A 24,678-nucleotide genomic window follows, 5' to 3' on the forward strand; every position below is an offset into this window, starting at 1 on the left:
GATGATGATGACGAAAAAGAAACATCGCAGTAACGCCACTCCACGTACCCGAGAAAACCCGACTGTCCCGCAACAAGTAGCACACCGGCCCATGATTCTTAGCGCGCCCATGGTGGCTGAAGTGCAGCGCCCTCAGCTTTCCCTCTAGTTAGTGTAAGGAACTCTATGGGCGGAAGAGACAGGTTGTGCGCGAACGGGGAAGCGCGCTTGGCGCTCAGAGATCTGTTAGTTCTCTTTTTCTTTTTAAATCTGAAAATGCCCACGTGACTGGTTTGGTTGTTATTGACGCCGGCCAAACTCTACTATATGAAAAAGTTAGTAAAACCTTTTCTTAGCTAAAAATACATTGACTGAAAAATTCACATCAGCGTTTTTATTTTCCTTTTTTGTCTATGTGACGTCAGTGACGTCAAGCTCCGCCCATCGGCTAACTACGTGAAAAAAAACTGGTCGCTTCAAGCACGAGTTGAAGCAAAGGACAAGGTATGTGAAGGTACTTCACTGTTCAAGCAAAGAACTCAGAACTTCCATCCTGCGTGAATTTGGAGAAGTTAACTTTGTGTGTTGAAGCAGCGACGTTGGAAAGTCCTTGCGTGTTGACGGCACTACATAAGAAGACTGCGGACAGAGTGTTCGAGGTCCCCTACCCATAGTTTTTGATCGTTGGAGCGTCGATAACTTTGGAGCTATACACGCGCATAGCAAGTGCAGTTCTTTTTTGGTGTATTTTTGTTACAGAATGTGCGCAACTAAGCATTCTGCACTGACAGATAAAGACTGTCGTGAGCGCACGTGGAGTGCAACGGACTACGGAGCGCCTGTCATCTTTGCGACAAAAGGAGCACCCCTGTGTTGTGCACTCGTCGTGTCGCTCCATGACTGCACCATGAATGCACCATGAAAGTACCATGAATGCAGGCTCTCTAGTTCAATCAGAAGAATTATTCCTGAGGCAGAAGTGAACGGATGATTTTGAGGCGCTCTGTTTCTAGTGCTTGGGCGCGGCAGAATCGCGTTCGCAAAAGCGCACGAACGAGAGTCGCGAATGAAGTGAGAACAGCGGAGGTTGACATTCGTCCGCAACAGTGCGTGTCGTACCTAGTTGATCGCAAATTCATTTGTCATTTGGGCTGTCTGATTGGTGGAGCTGTCGGACGTTAGCGTGGGACCGCGCATTTGCGCCTTCTTGCATGTAACGAAAACTGCCTGCTTTACAAGCTGATGTCTCAACGGTGGAGGCAAGATAAAGGGCTTCGGTAATGGTGCATTGCACCCAGAGCATGAGCTACAGAGCAAAATTAGTTTTTGCCACTGGCGTTGCGAAATTTAGCAAAAGGAAATCGTTCTACTTTTGAGTGATAGAACCAAAAGTATATTGCTTTGGAGGGTCATATTGCTGCATTCTACTGGGGCCCCTGCGGGTTTCTGGTTGAAAGCTAAGCTCACTGCCAGGGTTTAATACTTGCTGCTTTCTTTCTAGTGCAGCTTAGGAGCCCTTTCATTCTACCACACACATCTGCCATTCAGAGGTACAACAAGCACCCAGAGGGCATGCAAGGTGCAGAGCTGCCTCTAACATTCGGTCAGATCTAAAACTGTGTGCGACTATTTTGTTTCCATTAATGTTTCAGGTTTCATTGAGAAGAGAAAGAAAAATTTCATAGAAGATCCATATTCACGCAGCGTACACGTGAGAGCATTACTTTTATAGAGCATGCTACGTTATTATGTCATCACATATGTATAAAGGAATGAGAGAGACATTAAAGCTTGTTTCTAACTAATTTATTGTACATTGGCAATTTCCTTTCAGGTGACCTCTGCTGCAGAAGATGACCTGTATGCCTTAACATTTTCTTCAGGGGAAAGTGTCAAAGTCGCTGTGGTCATCGCAGTCTTGTGGCTGTAAAAGTGAGCACATCGGGCCGCATCCCAGAGGCACGCTTGCTTTTTTTGGCGAGGCTTCAAACGGCGGTGCAGAAGTCTCACTCTGTCGCTTGCAAACTGCCCTATGCGGGACACGTACGTAATTTTTCCGAGCCTGTGAGGTCTTAGACTGTCGATACTGATGCCCGCACCTACAGGAAATTTTTTTTTACATGGGTGTACTAACACTATTGTGGTAATATGTTTGCAGGATTTAAAAGAACCTGGCCCCATTAGATGGTCATGACTTGAAAGTCACAGTCAGTGAAATTGCATATATGGTGATTGAAAACATGCGGGCTAGGTGGCCACAATGGGGCACATCTGCCCTTATTCCTTTGTCAGGGTCATTTGCACTGCACTCCTCTTGGAACTATGCTAACAGTTTGCTATTTATTACTCAGCTCGTGCAAGACCTCGCGTAGAACAAAAGCGACAGCAGGAATTTTAATCTTTTTGGCCATACCCTAGCTGTGTTGTGGGCTTGTGTGTGTTAACCTTTTTCTTTTTTTTTTTTTTGCAAATGGTTAATACACCTCTTCATGGACAGAAAAGAATACTTGGATAAGTATTTGTCCATACTAGATTTCATGCGTAAGCTCTTGTAATGTGGACATGCATTCTTGTGTTTTATATGAGAGAACGTTACTTGCTTTTATGCATGCATTGTACAGCCTTTCTGGGTAATAGTCTTTGTCCCAGCCTGTATGTAATGGAGCAAGAACCAGTCATGGTATCGGAGGCTTGTTCTCTACGTAAACTATGCATAGGGTGCACGGCATCCATGGCTATTCAGGTGTGGAAGGAGTTACTCGGATGGGCTTACTGGTTTAGTGCAACCATTGTTAGTTTCAGGCAGCAGTAGTGACATGCTCGCCAGACGGCAGGGAGTGAAAGCTGTATCATATAAAAATCCATAAGCAGTGGAAAACTTAAGATTCCGATGATCCTTCAAACTTGAAATTATAGCAAAGAATTATTCCTTTTTCAAATAGTATGCAGCCTAATTTTGTTGAAGAGGTTTATTTTTTGCCACAAGTAAATTTTCCTCCTCCAAGGATTTCAACTAGAGCGGTATTTGAAGCACTAGTTCAGTACATGCTTCATTGGGCAGAGATAAACGAAATATTTTGAGCAGTTGTGACAGCTGCCTAGAAAAAACTAAACTGTTTCTCGTACGTAAGAAGGGTCATTTTTGAGCCCGCGAAAGCAGTTTAGCTGGCCTTTCAGCAACCGATCCTGCCTCATACGTCACTTGGACGCAGGGACCTCATCATCGCTCACTTCTGGACTTCATAAAATCAGCCAACCTTTTTCCATTCATTTAATCATTTATTCATCCTTCATCTCATAACCTACTGATGCCCTGAGGCAATAAATATCGACTAAAAGGAAAGGAAAAGCAGTTGAGCATTGATTATGTATCGACCAGTATACTACACAAAACGAGTGTGCAGTGCGAAAAGCGTAGTTTATTTGGCACCCATTGCGGACATTCTTTGGTTGCACCCTAGTTGCCGGCTCGACTACTACAAAATTAGTTAACTACCGATTCACCATCCTTCCTTTCAAGCTACTCTTTTAATGCAATGAACACAAGAAGAACTATTCAGTTAACTGTTGAAAATATTCATAAGTGAGGCGCTCTCGAGGTCGAACAGTTCTTGTTAACCGCCTGGCTACACATTCACTAGCACTTGGCTGTCACCCTTGTGTCGTCGCCAGTGAAGATTGGGTATTAGGTGGGGTGGACTGATGCTGAACGGGGTCTGGAACTTTGGCCTCGGCCACAGGTTCTGCTTCAGATGCATCCAGGTCAGCCTCTTTGGGGTGTTCTCTCTCCACAAAGGTACCTCTCATAGGGAGGAGGTGCACCATCTTGCGTCGTAACTCATACCCATGTTCGGTTATCACCAGCGATGATTGTGGAGCCGCTTCCTTTCCCATTGTTCATGCTCCCTTAGCCGTTCCATGTCATTAGTGTGCAGTGGTCGCAGACCTTCCTTTGCAGCAGTCCTGCTTGTGTTTGACCATTTGGGCAGGGATATACGATGCGAAGTCTGGACCTCAGCCACTGGCCCATGAGCAGCTCGCTTGAACACCGGTCGTCTTCTAAGTTTGCAGACCTGTAACTGGGTAAGGCAATCCACTGATGTCTTGTCGAGAATGCATTTTGTAATTTGCACCCCTTTATCTTATAAGCTATTGAGCAAGGAAAATGGGGAATGGAGGTTAAATGCTGAGTCATATTTCCTAGCAAGTGGGCTGTTGTCACTGCTGACTTCCAGGGGTGTGCTTTGCCAAGCAAACATCCTACCCAACGCTGCTATGACAGTTTGTGCTGTGGTATCTCGAAGTCGCTCCACTTAACGAAAGTTAGGGAATGCATCGTATGCTATTACACAGGAATTGCCACTGTACTCGAACAGATTAACTCCTACCTTTTTCCAGGGCTGTCATGGAACTTCTCGCATTAGCAGGGGTTCCTTTGGCTGCTGGTAGGGAAATTGTTGGCAGATGTGACAACTGTGCATAAATGTTGCAATTCCATTAGAGAGGCCTGGCAAGAAGACCGGTCCTCTTGCTCAGGCCTTGCTTTTGTTAGTGCTATGGTGTCCATCATGGATTCTTTCTAGCATTTTTTTTTTTTTTTTTTTTTTTGCAAGGTACGAGGAATGACTGCTTTTGTTTCTTGGAACAGTACACCGGCAACCTCCATCAGTTTTTCAGTAAAGGGGCTGTAAGGCCCAGACATTGGAGGAAGCAACATACCACTTCTGCCGGTTCAGGGTTTTCAGCAGTTTCACGAACCAGCTGTGATCTGGTGGCGTCGTTGACAAGGTGCATCTTGACTGCATGCACCTCCACATCCACCAGATCGATACTGCCGGCCTTGCTCGCGGATAAGGCACTGGACTGTAAGGCTGGCACCACCAACTTCTTTGCAAGGACATCATCATCATCAGCCTGACTTTACCCACGGCAGGGCGAAGGCCTCTCCCATATTTCTCCAATTAACCCTGTGCTGTGCTAGCTGCATCCACTTGACCCCTGCGAACTTCTTAACCTCATCCGCTCACCTAACTTTCTGCCGCCCCTTGCTACGCCCTCCTTCCCTTGGAATCCAGTTTGTTGCCCTAAGCGACCATCGGTTATCCCCGAGTTACTTAGCAAGGCAATGTCATCAGCAAATCGCAGATTACTGAGGTATTCTCCATCTGCCCTTATTCCTAACTGCTCCCGTTTCAAGTCTCTTAATGTTTCCTCTAAACAAGCTGTGAATGTACTGGGGAGATCGTGTCTCCTTGCCTACCACCTTTCATTATGGGAATTTTGTTACTTTCTTCATGCAGAACTATGGTTGCTGTGCAGCCACTATATATATCTTCCAGCACTTTCACGTACGGTTCATCTACCCCCTGATTCCGCAATGCCTGCATCACCGCCGAGGTTTCTACTGAGTCAAATGCTTTTTCGTAATCAATAAATGCTATGTATAAGGGCTGCTTATATTCCGAGCATTTTTCTATCACCTGGTTGATGGTATGGATATGATTGATAGTAGAGTACCGTTTCCGAAAACCTGTACTGTTTCCGACCGTTTCCGATAGTAGAAAACGGTTTCCGAGGACATACTGTAAATGAAAGTCATGCCTCATTAGCCTTATAAAAGCAATGCTGCAAACGGGGTGGCATATCTCCCACACTTATCCGTGCAGTTGTATTGAGAGGCTTATGGTGAGTTTCTGCATGAACTGTCGACCGTGAACAAAATGATAAAATTTTTCCAAACTAAGTGGGACTACCAAAGCCTCTTTTTCAACTTGCGAGTAATGCGTTTTTGCTCAGGAAAGAACCATAGAGCCACACCGGGTGCGGCTGACGATAGTGGCGCCACTGTAGCCGTGCAGTGGATAGGGTGCTCACTACTGTGTCCAAGGATACAGGATCAAATCTCAGCCAGGGCAAACGCTTTTCGATGGAGGCGAAAAACAAAGCACCCGCTGGTTGTGCAATGTCAGTGCTCGTTAAAGAACCCCAGGTGATCGAAATTTCCTGAGCCCTCCACTATGGTGTCTTTTATAACTTGAGTGACTTTGGGACATTAAACCCCATAAACCAAATCAAATCAAACTATTCTGCTCAACCTTCCGCAGCCTGTCATGTTCATCTGAAACACAGATTTCTGTTAACAGCGTGTTGAATGGCAGCATTAGGATGCTGATGGAGTCCTTAATACTATCGTGTCCTACACATCATACCATGGATGGGTGCCCTGGGTGGCCCATCCTATTTCAAGTTGCCAAGGCCACCTTTTGGCACAGATTCAGCTTGGTCGCTTGCGACCTTTTGTGGTCATAGCGGCCACCTGGCAGCTGTGCCATGTAGCAGTGTGAAGCACCACGAGCCACCTGTCATTTGCCATGGCTGGCAGGTGGCCAAAGGGGGAGGTCGAATTTTCTACCTGCATTTATGGGAGACAGAGTATGGGAGAGGCAGTGGGTAGCATGGTGGGAACGGACGCACGTGTCACATCAGTGGAACCTTGAGGGCGGCTACCTTGGAAGGAGGAGGCTCTGACAAGCATTGAATATTGTGCAATTACAAGGCGCTGCTATGAGAAGAAGCAGAAGGGTGAATACGATAAAGACATTTATGGTGAGAAGAGAGGCACAGCTCAAATTAGGGGTGAGGAGGAAATCTGGAGGGGAGTGATTCACCTGGACGAAGAAGGGAGTGAGGGGAAACGCAGAAGCATTCGTTGGAAAGTGAAGGAGCAGAGTATGGTTTTTGCAAAAAAAAGGAGTAAGCGCTTGTTTCTTCAGTCTGATGCATAATGGGTTGTGGTGAAATATTGTTACCTGGCATTCTCGGGCAGTAAGAGTCTTACTTCGAAGTCAGGTGCACCTCCGGAACATCTGTGCTCACCAACTTAACAGCTTCAGTGTCATCGTTAACACGGCACCAAAACATTCTTGTCGTCTTCCTACATATCAGCTACACACCGTAAGGCTACTCCCCTGAGGCACAAGCACAGTCCTGGTGCTTGCTAAACCGAGAAGCGGGAATATAGTAGGGTTTATGACGAGGGACATGGACAGTTTATAGCCTGGCATGAGAGACAGGGGGCATGATCTTGTTGGTCACATCACTTAAGTTGCTGCAAGATGTGGTAGGGACCCATGTAATGAGGCAGGTGTTTCTCGCACAGGCCCACACGACAGGCTGGGAGCCAAAGGAGGATGAGGGAGCCAGGCGAATAGCGCACATCTCAATGGTGACAATCATAACCATAACAATGTCATTGGGCCGTCTGGGAAGCCCTGAGGCCATCTAGAGCAAGAAGGATGTAAGCCAGTGTGCAAGAAAAAATGTGAGCCCCTTTATGAGCAAGCGGAAATATTATCAACCCATAAGGAATTACCTCAGAGTTAAATCACGGAGGCTTTTTACAATTCAAGACAAAGGAATACATGCATAAGCACACTGTCGATTTAATCTCTTCCTTCGATTCCTTCTTTTTATTAATTGCTGTTCACTATTGTGGCTATGCAATTCCTTGCTTTTGCACCTTATCTCAGATAATAAGTGCCCCCACTACCCTGCACTTTTCTTGATGCTGTGTCAAATTTGTTTTCTTCTGTTTTTAGTTTCATGAGATGGGTATTTATTCCTTTGTTTGCTCATGTTGTGTCCTTCTACTTCTTGGTCGTAGTTTTTTGCACTACCATCAATATGAACTAGATTCAACTCGCACAACTTTCATGGTGTTTTCACTTTGATATGAAATGAGGCTGGTGAAGAGATGAAGGTGAGCTAGACAGTGCTTGCTGCTTGTACTTGTTTCAGGAGCACTTGTGATAAGAAGACATGGAGTTGTTCAAAACTTCTTTGGGTTTTTTGCCTGTTACAATTGTAACTGTGCCTTTTTATCATAACTTGTTTGTGGCTTGTCATCTTGATAGGTAAGCCCACTTTCTGAGCAGAAATTTTCTCTTTCAGAGCCGAGTTGTCTTTGATCCTCGCTTAGTGCAGCAGCCAGCACAGATGCGATTAGTATAAGGTTTACTCGATTTGGCTGAACTAGCTGCTCTAAGTTAATTGAGTGCAGCACCTTTGTAATCATTTTTCCAGAACAGTGCATGAACCTTGCACCTTGCTATTTCTTTTACAGAGGCGCAGGCCTAGTTTAGCGCGAGATCACCAAATCTCTGAACTGGTCACTTGCCAAGTGCAGCGAGTGCAGCAAGTGTGCAGTGGCGCTAGTGTCGTAGGGCACCTGAACTAAACCTGAACTAGCTGAAATAGCGCTGCACGCTCTCGGCACCCCCTTGGATCCTGCCAGAACTGGTGCAGAAAGTGCAGCCAAATCGAGTAGACCTATAATCGTCAAGTGAGAGCATCCTTACTGTAGATTAACTGTCTTCCAGGGGATAAGCCAGCAGCTTATGCATTAAAAGGCATTCCTCTCAACTTAAGAAAAGAGCTTTCTTTTGTTTCTTTTTTCCATGCTGTTCTTTTACCAGCCCCGTATGTGATGCACATTTATCCTATATATTTCTTATTTACCTTTTGCATTGTAAGGGTCCCTCCTTCCACTTTATTCTTTAAATCTATTCATGACAATCTGGCTGTGCCTTCTGGTTTTCGCAGCTTGCAGCTGCATACTTTTGCCCCAAAGGGGGTCACTTATGCTAAAATGGGAAATGCTGCTAATTCATAGTTCAGAGAAGTGACTGGTTCTTTCTGGGCACTATATTGTGGAACACACGTTTTGCTAAATATTATTGATGAATGGTTTGGTGACCAAGCGTCCCATTATTAATGCCATTCTTTTCATTTCTGTTTGTTTCTAGTAATGGTGGGCCTCTGAAACCATCTGTGCTTTTGGTAACGCATGGAGCTCAAGGTAGCGTTGGTTGTAAATATCTTCGAAGGGCACTGCTCCACAGAGCAGGCTTCGCATTGTACTTCACACTGGGAGAAAGGAGAAAAGGGGAAAAGGAGGGGGGGAGGTGGGTTGCACGCAAAAAAAGATGAGTGTGTGCATCTAACATTGGTATGCTTGAGAATGAAATCCTGTTCTGTGTCTCCTCACTGTCCACATCCATTGAGTCTGTCTTCTTTAAGTCTTCCCAATTGGCTTGCATTGTTACATGTGAGTCTTGTTTGCTAGACTGTATTCCAGAAAAATCATAATTGCACATCTTAGTTTCATAACCTGAAGAAACAAGAAGATTTGTCCTGAGGTATAGTTGCCAATGAAGTGGGCAGGCTTCATTTAAAATGTGGAGTTGCAGTTACTATTTCTTGTGCACAGCTGTGTTTACGTATCTGTCGTATCTATCAGTGGTGCAGTTCCGAAGTGGATGGCTTTGGAGATTATGATTGGAGCTATCCAGTTGACGAGTTGGCGATTTCGCCTGTAAAGTGATTATTTTGGATATCTTTATGATCTTATGTGATGTTGCTGCACTTTATCTCTTCCAGTTGAATAAATTGGAAGGCACGCATTGGCGCAAGATTTCTCATCTTTGACTGAGCTGCAATGTCAGCTGTTTTTTCTCAAGGAAGCTTCTTGTCTATTATCACGCTGATGAGATAAGCTTTGAATTGGGTGGCCCTTTATTTGAAGACCCATCTGTCGAAATCGCTATAAGCCTCACCCCACATATTAACAAATGTAGGGAGAATGAGGGACTCAGTATGAGATGCAAGCAAAGGGAATCAACAGCCATGATGCCAAGGAAAGTAGGATGCTTTTTTGGTGTTGACAAAAGTGAAGTAAAACAATTGGGGCTGAAATCGATTAGAAAGTAGAATAAAAAGGCATGCAGCTGGTGGGATCTGGACCCACAATCTTCGAATTTTGCCTCCATTACTCTGCTGATTAATCGATATATGACGACAGCTGGCGAGTATCCTTTTTTTCTTAGGGATTTATTTTGTGTGTAACCTATCCTTCAGAGAGTTTGTGCCACGCTCATCCATAGTGTAAGATGTGCAGTGTCTTGTGTTACCATGAGTGTCACATGGAATGTAAAGATCTAACAGAGAGGGTAGGAGCTGTGTGGAAATTTTCTTGATCTACATTTGACATCACTTTTACTAGTTTCAAGGCTTTCATTCGGATAATTTGCTAACAAATGTAGGGAACATGAGGGACTCATTATGAGATACATACAAAGACAGCCAGCAGCCGCTGACGCTAGAAAACTGGGCAAGTTGGTATGGATTCATCTTGTTGTGGCACCACAGGGACGAGGACAGATACAGAGAAAAAGACAGACCAAGTGCTCACTATCAACTGACAAAATTTATTGGGACATGCAATATAAGTGAAAAAACTCAAAAAATACACAAAGAAACAAAAAAGGCAACACATGCGCACTCTGGTCCATGGTTACAAGGCTCATGTCAAAAGCGACCTGGGGTCAAACTGTATCACCATATCAAATTTTTGAGATAGTCAAATTCAGCATCAAGCAGCAATAACGATGGCGCGCTTACACGTATGTCGGATGACCCTTTTTATTTTAAATGCCTCCACAATTTCTCGGGCTGTCTTGTCTCTGTTTTCAGATAACGCGTGATTCATGGAACAGCGGTGTGCAATCATGACCATTGAAATGCTTGGAGAAGTGTGTCCCTGACCCGCCTTCAAGTGACCTGGCATGCTCACGAAGGCGCACATTAATACAGCGTCCCGTCTGACCTGTATAGTGCAGGCCGCAGGACAAAGGAATGCTGTAAACCACCCCGCAGGCACCCTCCATCCACGGATCAGAGTGCTTAGCACCACACCCATTCATATTCACCCGCGGAGTGTCTCTCCAATCGATAGCAGCATGTATTCGACCTGGTTTGTTTTTAGATTAAAACACCATGTTCGCGTCGTAGCTTTGAGCCACCTTCTCGAACATCGTGAAAGTACGGGATGACGGCAAACTTTTCCTTTCCCTGGCCTCTTTCTTTTTGTGTCCTTACGTTCATTAGGCTTGGCTTCAGTTGCTTCAGGATTCTCTGCGCTGCTGCCAACACTGAGTCTAGAAACCCTGCGTTTCTCAGCCTGGTCACCTGATCCGCAAAAGCTTTATTAGTTCGATAGGGACATGACTTGGTAACGGCCGAACTCAATGCATTAGGAGCAATGCCATTCTTATTCAACTTCGAATGACTTGATGAAAAATTTAACAATGGCTTACAAGGCCTTAATGAAAAAGACCAGCACACGTGTTGACCTTCAAAAAACAAAGACGGATCCAAAAATTGGATTCTCCCGTTATGAGGGGCTTCGCTAGTGAAGTTCAAACCACCGCCCCTTTCTTTGAAAGCCTTCAAAACATTGACCGTAACACGGTTGGGGTCACAACAGTCCACGAAAACAAGAAAATCGTCGACGTACCGAAATACTTTCATGACCATACCTTCTAAATCCAGCCACCTATCAACCGCACACAGAAAAATATCGCTCAAGACAGGGGCAACCCAGACCAGATACCAGATCAATGTCCGCATATCGCGATCGATGTCCGCATATCAGGTGAAAGCAAAGTAGAAAAGCTTTTTTTTTTTTTTTTTTTCAGTTTGTTCAAGTGCTTTGCTTTGTGCGCATCGTAAAGGAAGGCCCCTCTTTAAAAATTTCCTCGTCACGTTTTGAGGATGTTTCACTGCACAGTCCATGCGCTCCAGCACTTTGGTGAAGCATGCAGTGTAAGAAAACTGTGAATTTTTTAATACAAACGTTCATTCTGAATATTGCCCCAACCCTAATACTATCATAAAAAAACATTTTCAATGCAAAAGAGGCCCGTTTCAAGTAATCGCAAGTAATTACATCTGTATATATGCTTCTGCAGTCATGCAAGTTGTCCAATATGATTCCAAGTATGGGCTCCTGAGCAAGCGTTGGAGTTACCCTTAGTTACGTATTTTACTTACTAATATTATTTTTTTTTTCCAGGTTTGCCACTACACAAAGAGGCATTGCTGATCACCTTCCCTCACAACTGAAGGGCAGCTGTTTGAAGAGTTTCTCCATGTCACCTTTTATGTCCATTGCATATTCACGCACTGTGTCAACATTTGCTCTCCCTTTATTGCTTTGAGGTTTACAATAATTGTCAACAGTCTTTTGCACATATCTATATATTGCATGCTTCTATGTAACTTTTCCAGCTGTAGATAGCTCTCTGCCGTTTTATTCTCTCATTCTTCGGACATTCTGCCTGTTTTTGTGGCTGGTACCTCAATACATTGCCACTACGGTGATTGGATGTGCTATAAGGGGAAATGCATTGCGCTTGAGTGTTTTGTGATGCAGTGATGTCTGCCTTGCCTGTGCCCACAACTAATGTAACTATTGACAGTTCATGCAGTTGTGACTAATATATCTTATTTCTTTTCTTAACTCCTGTATTGCTTTATAAGATTTAGTGATCAGCTGGATGTGTAGTGCAGTCATCCACACACATTCAAAGTGCAGCATAGTGTGGACTTGAAAAGCACTAATTTGATAGCATTACTTACTAAATCAAGCTGGTATCAACAAATCTCTATGAATGTATGTATGTTTATATATATATATATATATATATATATATATATATATTTAAAGTTGCTAACACATATTTCATAGACTACTCCTGCAGGCGTGCTTTGAAACCAGTTCTTTTCCTTATTCTAGGTAGTTCTCAGTTCATTATGGTGCCTGCTCATGCTTAGTGTATTTTACAATTACACGCATGCAGAAATTAAGGACTTACAAGTAAGGTATATATAATATATGAGATTAGCATGCACTCAACAGCATCTGTAGTCAAGAGAATTTTTTTTTCATTGTTCTCACGCCCTTACTTCTTGGTGTACATGTGCACATTGTTGTGTTTTTTAGGCATGCTTATGTTGATTGAAGTGTTAAAGCAAAAGTGAATTCAGTATTTTTTGTGAGCTATGTTGCTGTGCCTGTTTTTTCTTAACATTGCAGCTGGTGTTGAGTGAAACTGCATTTACATATCTCGTCTCGCTATCGTGAAATTGTCAGTCAGGCGCCTTTGTACAATGTAGATTGGTTCCTGAACAGCCATGGGGCCTTTTCACCTCTAAAAGTAATGCTCACTTATATGCTTCATGGGTATTATACTTCTAAGAGTTGAAGGTGCTAAAGAAAGCGTGTAGTTCACGGTTAGTGCGATTTTTTTTAGCTGCATTGAGGTTTGTAGCGTTTCTTAATACCTAGTCTTTTGCATCTATTATGCATTTGAGACATGTTAGCAATAAGTCGGATCACCTTTTACCTCAAGACCCATGTCTCTAATTTTGTTTTTCCGAGTTCTCCACCACATGTGCCAATAACATAAAGAACTGTCCTTGAAAAACGCTCATCATTCATTAGCCCTTCCTGTAAGTTTAGCCAGCTGCAAATTATGTGATGGTCATCATTTTATGCTTTTATCGTGCAGGTGAAGTGACAAATGACAGCCAGAGCAGCTCACTACTTCAAGAGAAACCACCTCGAGGAAAAACCACCTGGAGGAAGCGGTTCTCATGCCCTGAGTGTGGGTATGCCACAGACAATCACACCCACTTCAAGAACCACGAGGCTACACACTCCAGTGAGCGCCCCTTTCAGTGCAGCCAGTGCGGCCTGGCCTTTGCAAGAAAGGGCAACCTAGAACGTCACTTTCGCTCTCACACAGGGGAGAGGCCATACCAGTGCCCCCATTGCTGCAAGAGGTTTACCACAGGGGATTACTTGGCTGTGCACATTCGCTTCCACACTGGTGAGAGACCCTACAAATGTGACCTTTGTCCAATGGCGTTTGTGACCAGTTCACGCTTGAATGATCATGTACGAGCCCACAAGCGACAGAAACCGTTTGCATGTCGTTTTTGCTCTGCGACATTTGCACGCAGAAAAAGCCAGAAATTTCATGAAAATAAAAATCACCTGAACTAACCAACTGTCCTGTGAAGTCGTGACATTTTTGGTAGCATTTTGGCAAGCGTGCGGGTTTCTGGACTATTTTGGAGCAATGTGAGACGTACCTTATCTGCCAAAGAGACTTCTTTTAGCCTCTGTTCATATCTTGTGTATTTTAACTACTATTTTATTATCACTAACTTCCTCCTAACTGCTTTCCTTCTGCCTATTGATGTGAAAATGAATATAGTATTCAAAGTTTATAAAGGTGACATGTCATTAGAAGACATCATTTTGTGAACTGTACAATAGCTTTTGTAAATCATAGTGCATAACCTTGAAAAGTCTTTAATTTTACTGACATGAAATGTTTCCTGAGTTGGTATTCATTATTAAAGAAAGGTATTTGTCATGCTGATGACAACAAAGGAAAAAGACCGGAACACAGTGAATCATGATTGGTTGTTATGCTTGTTATCTTCTTTTGGCTTTTTAAGGATGTGGGCAAATTTCCCTTAGACATGCTGGTTTCAATTCAGCTGAGGGCTCAATAAGAATCTTCCTACTATATATTTCTGCCATGCATCACTTTGGCAGCAAGTCTAGACTTTCCAAGTGACTGTCACAAAGCTTATATTGAATCTTATCTTTGGTTTGCAGTTTCCAGGCACCTGATCTAGTTTCATGCCCCTTTAGACCTGTCCACTTTATGTTCAGCAACTGGGGATGCTCTATGAATGGAAGGCTGCCCTCCTGGGCGTTTTGGGCAGGGCAGCTTGTCAGCTACATCAGAATCGGGCAGCCATACCTGGTTTAGCTGCAGCTTTAGTTCAAAGGTTTGTTCCTTTCCATAGTTCCTGGAAGTTACTTTAAAAAGAACCGTGTTTTTGTTCCTTATGCTTGTGTCTCATTTGTAAAAAATGTGCGAGATGTCTCTCTGTGTTGTTTTTAAGTGCATTATTTCTCTGCGCAAGAACAGTGGTGCGGATGAAGTGAATTGACTACACATGTGTGCTTTTTTTGATGTCATGTTTTTATTTATTTTTAACAAATTGCTTTTGCTCTACCGTTTTGAGCCACTTTTTTTCTGAAGTGCAAATAGGGGTTTTGACATCTACATTTTGAATCTCGGAAGTTAATCCTTACAAAAGAAGGCTTGCTGCTCCTCAGTTGCCATCAGTAGGTTCTTTTTTTCTATGTGGCTATGAGCGATGTGAATTTACAGTTTTCTTTCTCTGTCTGTGTTGGTACTTCCAAATGGGAAGGGCTTATTTCTATAGTGATATGATTGTAAATTTTTGAGAATTATGATGCTTATCTTACCTTGTCGGCTGACCGTCTAGCCGTACAAAAGTATGTGTGCCATTGTTTTTGTATTCCCCTGTGTTCAGTTTCTTTCTTTTTTGTAAAGGGAGCTATGTAAAACTCTTTAAATGCCTCTAATGTTTAAATATTCAATAAATGTGTCTGGCATCTTTTCACATCATTGTCCTCTAGTGTTTATTCTCTGCCATTTCAACTGACACGAAGCGCTCAGTGGCATTAATTTTTATATTTATCACCAAAATTGTTGCGTATGAAATTCCTAAGTGAAAATTTATTTCCTTTGTTTTTAATCATGGCCACTTCTTTTTGTTTGTGGCAGGATTATTGGGTTGTCAGTTTCTTTTGCAGATAGAGATTGTTGAGATATTAGAGGTGCACTCTGAGAATATATTGGGTGTATTAAATGATTGTCGCGTGTACCTCCTTGTAGTAGAACCCACATCCTTCCGTGAATCTTGAGGGTGACGCTTTTTGATGTAGTATTTGTGCTGTCAATGGATGTTCCTGATTGATCTTGTTTATAAATAACCGGCTTCATGAAAAGCAATTTGCGTAATGTTGTGGGCTTCATTTGATTCTTTTTTTATGGAAAATGTCCTGGAGTGGAGGCGTGATTTCTCTAGAAGTTGGCCAATGTCAGATAGGGCTGGATAAGAAGCAACATTTTTGTTTAATGGAGTCCTTACAAAGGTATGGTATGCTATTTTATTTGGGCAACAAGAACTCATTCGGGATGTACACAGTATCTGAACTCATAAGTCTTTTAAATTGGTAAGCACAGCTCTTAGACACCCATTTCAGGATTGCGCATTGTTGCCATTTTCGATGTAGCACACCAGCTTCTAACCGTGGCAGTTGTTAGCAAAGCACAATGCCACCTGCCATGTCTAGCAGGTGGTTGAGGGAAGAAATGGAAATCTCCTCCCACATTTTGGGAGAGAAGGGAGACATGCACTTTGCTAACGAATTGGGCATTGTGATGAGAGTGAAGGAGTGTGCAGTTGGTTCTGGACTGCCATGGGAAGCACCCGCAGGGTGGCCATCTTTAAAGAAGGTAAAGGCCACTGGGCATTTTATGGTTGTTTTATTTATTTATATTTAAGTACTGGGTGGTTGCTCCTCTGTCCTGAGGGGTGACCGTCAAGCGGTGCCGGTGCTTTTTGTTTGATATCGTAGATGTGCTGACATGTTCTGGGTGAGTTTATAGATTCGCTCAGAATGTTCGACAGGGTGACTGGAAATTGAGGACCAATAGCATGTTCACTTCCAAACTCTGTCGCTCTGCATATCTAAGTTTAGCTAACCCCATGTATGAGTGCAGTAATGCCATTTTACACATGGCATCGGCAGCAGCTTGTGAAAGCAACCCCAGTAATTATTTTTGAGTGACTCCTGAAATTTGCTGATCTGCATCCTAATGCGATCATCAAGAAGCATGTGTTTATGTTAATGCTCAGACATCTGCATCCATAGAGGCATTTAAAGGTATGTTGAACAAATATCCAAGAATATTGAGAAAGTACCATAGTTGCATCCTTAAGGCACGATTATGCTAGTACAGGCACATAATTCGGGTTAGTTTTGAGCGGATGGCTTTATTTTTGACGTTTTCTGAACGGCCGCTGGGTCAGAGGGAGCGCTCTTGCGGGGTATTGCAGGGGAGCGCTGGGAGGGAGGATGAGTTGTGTGCTGCGTGGGTTAGAGCTATGCACGCACTAAGTCCGCTGTCCCGCAGGAACACGAGCATCAGTTTTAGGGCACATTGCATTGCACTTTACAAAAAAAAAAAAAAAAAAAAAAAAGACACGTCCAGATCCGTACGCTTCTGTCTGCCACGAAGGAAGGGAAAATTAAGCGGGTGCGTCTGCTCGCGTTGGGGGTATGTAGTACATATACCTTAACTTGTCTAGGAGGCAGGTAAAAGTGACGTAGTATCAAATTTTGTCAGATCTTTCATAGGAGGCCGCTAGGTGCGCCGATTTGAGAAATATTCATTCAAATAATGTCCCCTCATTTCTGTTGATAAAGTGTGCTGTTTTTGTCACAATGCAGTAGCTGCCATCTGCACGAGAAATCTCGGATTAATTTTTTTTTTTTTTTCAGTGTCCTTTTAACTGTGGCTTGGTGACTGTACGAGCTGAGTATACCTTTGCCCTATCTTTGCATGTATATTAAATAACTATGTATACATACGTTCGACACGATCATAGTGTATGCTATAGAACGGTGTGAGCACTACATGTATATATACTTACATACATAGTATAATTTATATGTGCATGCGTGCTACTGCTCAATTCATTTTCTTCCTCTCTGCCTTTGCCATTCCTCGTGGAGGGGATGGAGGTGGCAGTGGAGGCAAGAGAGGATGTCCCGTTGGCTGCTGGCAGAGGACTTCGATGCTCTCCAAGAAATAGAATTCTAGTATATTTGTTTCAGAACACACATTTCTGGCTTGAGCAGTTTTGCCGTCGGTGTAACTGCTTCGTCTAGGGGTGGGATTGAAAGCACACTGGCATGAGTTGCCATTGCAGTAATTGTAGATGCTGCAATTAACCATGTGGCACTTCCAGTCGATTACATGTTGATCATGTGACGCTGCGCATGTAAATGAAGACTGCATGTTGGTTTAGTCTGCGCATGTAGGTTTAGAGAAAATGGTTCTTCGGTACGCATTTTTTTCTATAAGATCCGCACTGCGAAGATGTCTAAGCATGCGAAGCAAGTTATTGCAAACGTGTATGCTCGGAATAGAGCCCGTTTCCGCAGGAACCACTCGGCCACAAAACGAGCGCGTAGTGGTGATACGCCTCCTTTTTTTTTCTTGCGGACTACTTGCATAGCTTTCGCTGCGTTGCACCAGTTGCACCAACACCACCAACACCTGATGCCTTGCTTGATGCATTTTAGTCGGCGCCAGCGGGAGGGTGCATCAGAGGGGTTTTAGGTGTATCCTTGCATCGTACATGACAGAAATATCAGCTCAGTTGTTAATTTGAGCGCGTTAGATTTTTAATAATGCTCCGACGGGAGAGGCGCACAGCTCTGGTGCTATTACTTTAGCTTAACATTCAGCCGCTTCAGCTCCAGCCAGCCAATGTAGCACCAGCGCAGTAGGCATCGACAAAGGCCGAAAGGCGACAATCTTGATTGATTCAAGTAAGGCAATTTATAGTTTGTGTATTAGCTCTATGCGGCAATTCAAGCATGGGCACGGGTAAACTTGAGTACATGGCCACTGTTATGCACGGTTCAAGCAGCAACATCGGGAAGCCAGCAACGTCGGCAGCTGTCATTTTGAAGCGACGAAGGCTCGGAGCGCCCCTTTGTTGTGCACTCGTCGTGTCAAGCACCAATACCGAGGACAACGCCGAAGGCTGTAAAAACGGTCAGCTGTAACAGAGGTTATCTTTGTCGCGGTGTTTACAAAATGAGTAGACTTTCAAGTTCAATTCCCGAGGCAGAAGTGAACGGTTCGTTCTAAACATTTGCAATATAGGCGCATTATGGAGATATCAGACGGTTTCTCGTGCACTGGCTCGTCATGTCCGTGCACGAAGCGCACGAACATTGTGTCGCGAATAAAGTGAGAACAGCGGTGGGAGCTGTGCTGACAGTCGCTCACAGCAGCACGTGTCATCTGCTCGCGCCACTAGCTGATTGCAGGATTCATATTCGTATTATTTGGGAACGCGTTAGGTATCGGTTCGCATGTCCTTTTTGCTGTCTGATGGCTTCAGCCATCGGACGTTGCTAGGGTACAGTCATCAATATTTCGAAATCTTTACTTCCTATTTAACAGCCTGTACCTTCTCGTAGCCATAACTGATATGGTAGTGTCAAAATGTGGATGTATCAGTATGGTGCGCCATTGTTTCAAGGGCTGAGGCCGTCAGTGCGTCTCGGAGGCAAGATAAAGGATGGCGGTAATGGTACATTGCACCTTGATCATAAGCTAGCTGTTTGCACAACAAAATGTGCTGTTACCAATGTTCTTTTTTGTTCATGTTCCCACTTTTGATAGCTTTAGTGAAATTTAGCGATAGGAAATCTTTCTATTTTTATAGATTAGTAAAACAAAAATTCCATCCATGTCTAATTTCCTTTTTATTTCTTCGATTTCCAAGCACTTCAAAGGAAGAATGGTGAGAAAGAGCGATTTTCAGACCCAGCTATGGGATTTTTAGATTCCTGCATAAAAACACCTTTGGTTTTTGGTTCCTCGTGTTTAGGCAGCTGATAATGCTCTCGTTTCAGTCGCTTATTTATGGCCTTAGGATCTAGGCAAATCCTAAGTTAACCATCCTTCAAAGCAGTGACCAAGGAACTCGCCCTGTCTTTTGGCACCTGCATCTTGATTATGTTGGCCTTAGACGAGCGCTACGGCTCATGCTGTAGCGGTCGTAGCAGTGTCTGTGGGGCCCGACGAGCTGCTTTACTGTAGGGGCAACTACATCCCTGAGGACCTTATGGTACGTCTCTTTGACGCACGCCATATCGCGGAATACCTCCGGATACTCCGACACTGCATTGTCGCGTTCGACAGCAGAAACGTGGTTCACAAATCCAAAGTGCTCACAGACATGAAGATTCAGAATGGGTGTGCAGAATTTTTGGACGATGGAGAATTCGACAACCTACTCCATTTTATTGTAGGCCACTAACAACTGCGTTTTGCAAACATGTGCAATTGCCCCTCCATTGTGGCTGTGCAAATTTGCCAGGCTGTTCGGATGTGGCATTTTTTGCACCATCCATTTCCAACATGACAATGGCAAAATGTTCACCTGCGCCCTTGTATCATTTTTAACTCAATGTTGATACTGTTTTTTCTTTTTTTTTCTTTGTTGCATTTGCGGCACTTTTACCTTCTGCCGGGCAAGCTGGTCCCTTGTGAACTTAGGCGCACTAGTCGCAGCGTTGTCTGGTCGCTGCTCATTATACTGTGTCTCCTGTTTCCTGGAGCCTTGGTTCACATAGTGAATTGCTTGCTCTTGCTCTCCACACCCTACTTTGCTTGGCAGATAACTCATCAGCCTTGCACATGTCAACCGTATTCTCCACGGTCAAGTCCTGTGTTCAATGTAGTTTTTGTTGAGGTTCTTATTTGCGGTTCTGTTAATGATTTTGTCTGAAATCATGGTATCAGTTAAAGTGCCGAATTCACATGTTTGGACTTTCAGTTGTGGATCCTGGTAAAATTGCTTCAGCTACCCACCCTCTGCCTGTTCTCGTATGCAAAAGATGAAACGCTTGTAGGACTTATTTTTCTTTGGCAAACAAGAGTCATGGAGCTTTGCTCAGCATCATTTTGAAGGTAGGCTGACCTTCCAGTCAGAATGTGTTGTATATGTCGACGGCTTCTTCACCAGCCACATGCAATAGCAGCGCCGTCTTTTGTGCATTATTTCTTGCTACCATCGGTTCCATGGTGGCTCCAGTGTTTTCAGTCCTTCTGTGTCAATGGCATCTTTGTTGCTTTTGACACCATGCACGGCAAATTGACAACACACAAGAAGCATGCAGTGTGAAAAGCTTGGTTTTTTTGCCGCCCACTGCGTACATCAGTTTAGTGGCACTCATGTCGTTCCCTGGTTGCCGGCTCAACTACTACAAAGTGCTACTGATAGAGCTTGATTTTCAGTTCCTTTTGCCAAGGCTGACAAATAATTGCGAATGAGAGCACCTTGTTTTCATTTGCTGCATTCATACCACAGTGGTTGAGCCAGTTTTTGAATGCTGCTTGCTAATGCCAAAGGAGAGGCTGTTGTGGCAGCTTGTGTGAAATTATTCAGAGTGCCCTGATGACTCAAGGAAAGCACTGGAAAGGAGCCTGCTTATATTGAGCATGATCCAGCTGTTAGCACTGGCAAAATAGGATAACGAGCTTTACACTTGGCTTTTTACAGAGGCGTTCTTCTATTAATTAAAAGCCCCCCTGAAGAGAGCAATCTGGCTCAGTATATGCCATTGTAAAGAGTTGGAACTGTCTAGGATATACGTGCAGTATACAGAGAGCTAATAACCAGTTGCGCCTCAGTGTACAGAATCTTGTACACTGCCATCTAGCAGCTGCTCCTTGAAATGCGTGGGCTGTAGCACAACCCATCTCAAGGGAGAGCGTCCTTATGGCCTTCGTAATGGCGTCTGCTCCCACCTCTCTCCGCACCACGGTGAGGTCGCTTCCTCCTCACCACTCCGCATTTGCTGCTTCTATTCACATGCATGGAAAGCGCACGTTCACTCCCTGCCCCACCCTCATAAATTGCAGCATACAAGGCTTCCCATTCTAGTGCTTACGATTCACACAAAGGCCGCATAGTCAATGTCTAATATTTGCTACATGTCAGGAATAAAATGCAGATAAATTCCGTGCATGGACACTCCCTTCAGTGTGGCTACATGGTGTTCTCATGAGCCACTGGATGTTCTATTGGCATTAAAGCTTTTACATGGAGATGGAGAAACTAGGAAGAGATTTAAAAAAAAAAATGGCATCTCTTCCTAGTTTTTATACACTTGTCAAAAGGATTGTCAGGTACAGCAAGCAGAAGGCAGTATATAAAATGCAGGGATCACAACACAGTGGAAATATTGCTGGCACAATCTTCTGTCATGTCAAACACACTCCAAATATCACGACAGCGTGTGTGCAGCTGAGTGCTCATGCATGACACACGGAAGGGTGTGGAAGAAGGTAGATACACAGAGAAAACACATAGGAGCAGATGACATGCAGGTTTGAAGAGTATAACAGCACTAGAATGCGCCATCCTTTCCAGCTCCAAGAATGTGCTATTCCTTTCATTTCATTTTGGACCTTTAAGCTCCCCTGTGGTGGCACTTCATAAAGGGTGATCGGAAGTGAAAAGCAGAGCCCAAGATTAGCAGCAACACTTTCACAGAATGTACAGGATGATCCACTCTTAGGGTGAACATGCAAATATGCTACTGCACTCTTCGAAGTGGCAGTGCATCTGTCCTGGCTGCACATGAAAGTTCATTGGCAGATGGCGCAAAGCACCCCCTCCAGATCAGCCTCCACGCAGGCACTTTGCTTTGATGTGCAGCCATGTCAGAAGCATGGGCGTTCTTTGAGAGCATCTAAATGCTCCCTGTTGACCCTAAGAGTCAATACGCTCGCCTGTTGTCCCTGAGACGCTCTCCGTCGAGACCAGCCATGGCTGTAGCTAGCAGCAGTTTGTTTCAGACTGATTCGGCGTTCTTCACTTTTGAAAGTACAGGCATTTTTACACTAACTAGTGAATGAAGCAAAACATATTTCGCAAAGAAACTTGGCTGAAAATAATCTCCACTTTTAAAAGCAGGCTGTGTTACTGTGGCTTTTCTTACCTCTTCGGGTTGTACCGAAATTTTCACGGCATTCCTCAACAGTTTTTGGAAATTTCCTGGTGTGAGAAGCAGTGCTTAATGTGCTGCTGCTTGTAGTTTTTTTTTTTTTTTTTTTTTTTTTTTTTTTTTTTTTTTTTTTTTTGCGAGCAAATGTGATGAGAAGTCATGCAGTGGCTTGAAATGTCACTATGTTTTTTTGCAATTTATAATTCCAACTGTACCTTTTTTTTTAATCGCTTTGTGGCTTATCTTGATAGGTAATCCTACTTTCTAAGTAAAAATTTTCTGTTTTGCTGCTCAGCTGCTTTATCTGCTTAATGCAGCAACCAGCACTAATCAGGGCAATTGCTCCATTCTTCTCCAAACTGCTTTCCCTGCTCCATCCTGCTCCAAAAGGCAATATTGCTCCAGAACTGCTCCAAACTGGCTGCCTCGATGTTCTGCCATCAAATTTAGCAGAACTCTGGAACATTTCACCGCATCGTGGGCAAAGATATAACGCATCTTGCACTGGGCTTAATACAAATGAAATATTTGTTTGCAAGTAAATTTGGTATGAAAGTTAGGTGGGCGGATGAGGTTAAGAAGTTCGCAGGGGTCAAGTGGATGCAGCAAGCACAGAACCGGGTTAAGTGGAGAAATATGGGCGAGGCCTTTGCCCTGCAGTGGGTATAGGCAGGCTGATGATGATGATGGTATGAGCCACAATTGAATGGAGGGAATTAATTGCAAAAAAATGCATTATGCATGTGGCATATTGCACCTCCTCCCAGCCTTTTGAATCGCTGGTGTAGGGAGTAGTGAGAGCAGCAAGCGAAGCAGATAAGAGGCGCAAACTACTGTGAGCCGTTAGGAAACTTGTCCGACTGCGAAAACTGCATGTGTTATTGTAATGCTTTCGCTCTGAAAACAAGCAGTTACTTCACCATCAAGACTCTGTTAGTGGCAAGCATGTCAGGCCTACGGCAGACAAAATCATACTTGAAGGGTAATGGGTTGGTACGACAAAGGTGTCAGTCACGAGGAAGCTTCCCAAGGGTGTTGGAAAGCCATACAAGGCCTATCGCCAAAATGTTAAAAATTAGTTCCAGTATTGCTCAAGCAAAATAATGATGAACTATTGGCAGGAGGCAGTGAACTAAAGAAGCTGAAGGATATAAAGGTTACCCTTCAGTGCCATCTATTTTTCCTGAACGCACTACTCAGTAGTACTCTGGAATTTATCAGCAGAGGCATAGGATTAAAAAGGATTTGCACGAGATAGAGAACGGAGATGTGCCCATTAATGCGAACTCCAAATTAGTGGCGCTGCTTGAGTGCATCAGAGTGGCAAACTCGACAGATTTCTCGACACTTAAATATATCAAGTCGAAACAGGCAAATGGTTTAGGTCACGCTGCTAGTCTGTTCCAAGTTGTTGCTCAGGTCAGCCTGTGTTATATTGTACTATGTGCTTTGGCCATTCATCTTGTCAGAGATGAGTGCGAGGATAGAAAAGCAAACTAACTTGCATAAAAAAGAATCAGACTGGGATTGTGTGTCAGAAAATAATAAGAGGCATTTGACCTTAGTAATATGCTCCAAAACCTAATTCAAGAGCTCCAGTTTCGTCGCTCCAAAGCTGCTCCAAAATGACGTTATTACCACTCCCTGAACTGCTCCATAATGCCCGAGCCATTTTCCACACCTGGGTAATGCGCGCGATCAATATAATCCCCAAGTGAGAGCATCCTCGCTGTAAATTAAATCTGCTCTAGACGATAAGCCAGAGGTTCATGCATAAAAATCCCCATCGTGGTATAGCCGTGGTTATGGTGCTCGACTGCTGTGCCCAAGGATATGGAATCGAATTCCAGCTGTGGTGGCCACTTTTTGTTGTAGGCGAAAAGCAAGGTACTCATGTGCTGTTTGATGTCAGTGCACGTTAAAGAACCCAAGTCGGGTCGAAATTTCTGGAGCCCTCCACTACGACGTCTCTGATAGCCTGATTCATTTTTGGACGTTAAACACCATAAACCAAACCATGCATTAAATGCCATTCTTCTCACCATAAGAAAAAAAAATATTTATTTTTGTTGTAGTGCTTCTTTTTTACTATCCTCTTTATGAAGCAAATTTATCTCGTATATTTCTATGTTAACCTTTCCTTA

The 24,678-nt window shown here is 43.8% G+C and overlaps 1 protein-coding gene across 10 annotated transcripts; it reads left to right on the top strand.

Annotated features, from left to right (window-relative positions):
- The first annotated feature begins 396 nt into the window (after positions 1 to 396).
- On the top strand, positions 397 to 15,332 carry LOC146176663 (myc-associated zinc finger protein-like). 10 transcript variants are annotated; one of them, XR_014701545.1, is made up of 6 exons: positions 397 to 1,690; positions 1,814 to 2,022; positions 3,969 to 4,062; positions 11,891 to 12,036; positions 13,389 to 13,541; positions 13,626 to 13,760. XR_014701545.1 is itself a non-coding variant. In XM_084582913.1 (6 exons), the coding sequence occupies exons 2-6, from the start codon at positions 2,012 to 2,014 to the stop codon at positions 14,527 to 14,529; spliced, it is 321 nt and encodes a 106-aa protein (XP_084439039.1). In that variant the 5' UTR covers positions 401 to 1,690; positions 1,814 to 2,011; the 3' UTR covers positions 14,530 to 15,332. The 10 variants fall into 10 exon arrangements, 7 of the variants coding, with proteins under 7 accessions (XP_084439039.1, XP_084439034.1, XP_084439033.1 ...); XM_084582913.1 differs by lacking the exon at positions 3,969 to 4,062 and adding an exon at positions 14,510 to 15,332 and having other exon boundaries at positions 401 to 1,690; positions 11,891 to 11,943; positions 13,626 to 13,709; XM_084582908.1 differs by lacking the exon at positions 3,969 to 4,062 and having other exon boundaries at positions 403 to 483; positions 1,481 to 1,558; positions 1,632 to 1,690; positions 11,891 to 11,943; positions 13,389 to 15,332.
- Positions 15,333 to 24,678: the final 9,346 nt, after the last annotated feature.

The sequence above is a fragment of the Amblyomma maculatum genome, chromosome 10 (assembly GCF_055883805.1).
Source record: "Amblyomma maculatum isolate TAMU_Amacu chromosome 10, ASM5588380v1, whole genome shotgun sequence".
Taxonomy (NCBI): Eukaryota; Metazoa; Arthropoda; class Arachnida; order Ixodida; family Ixodidae; genus Amblyomma; species Amblyomma maculatum.

Coding starts and splice junctions, on each gene's coding strand:
- LOC146176663 (XM_084582907.1), top strand. Junction 11,944..13,388: donor CCTTCCCTCACAACTGAAGG/GCAGCTGTTTGA, acceptor TTTATCGTGCAG/GTGAAGTGACAAATGACAGC.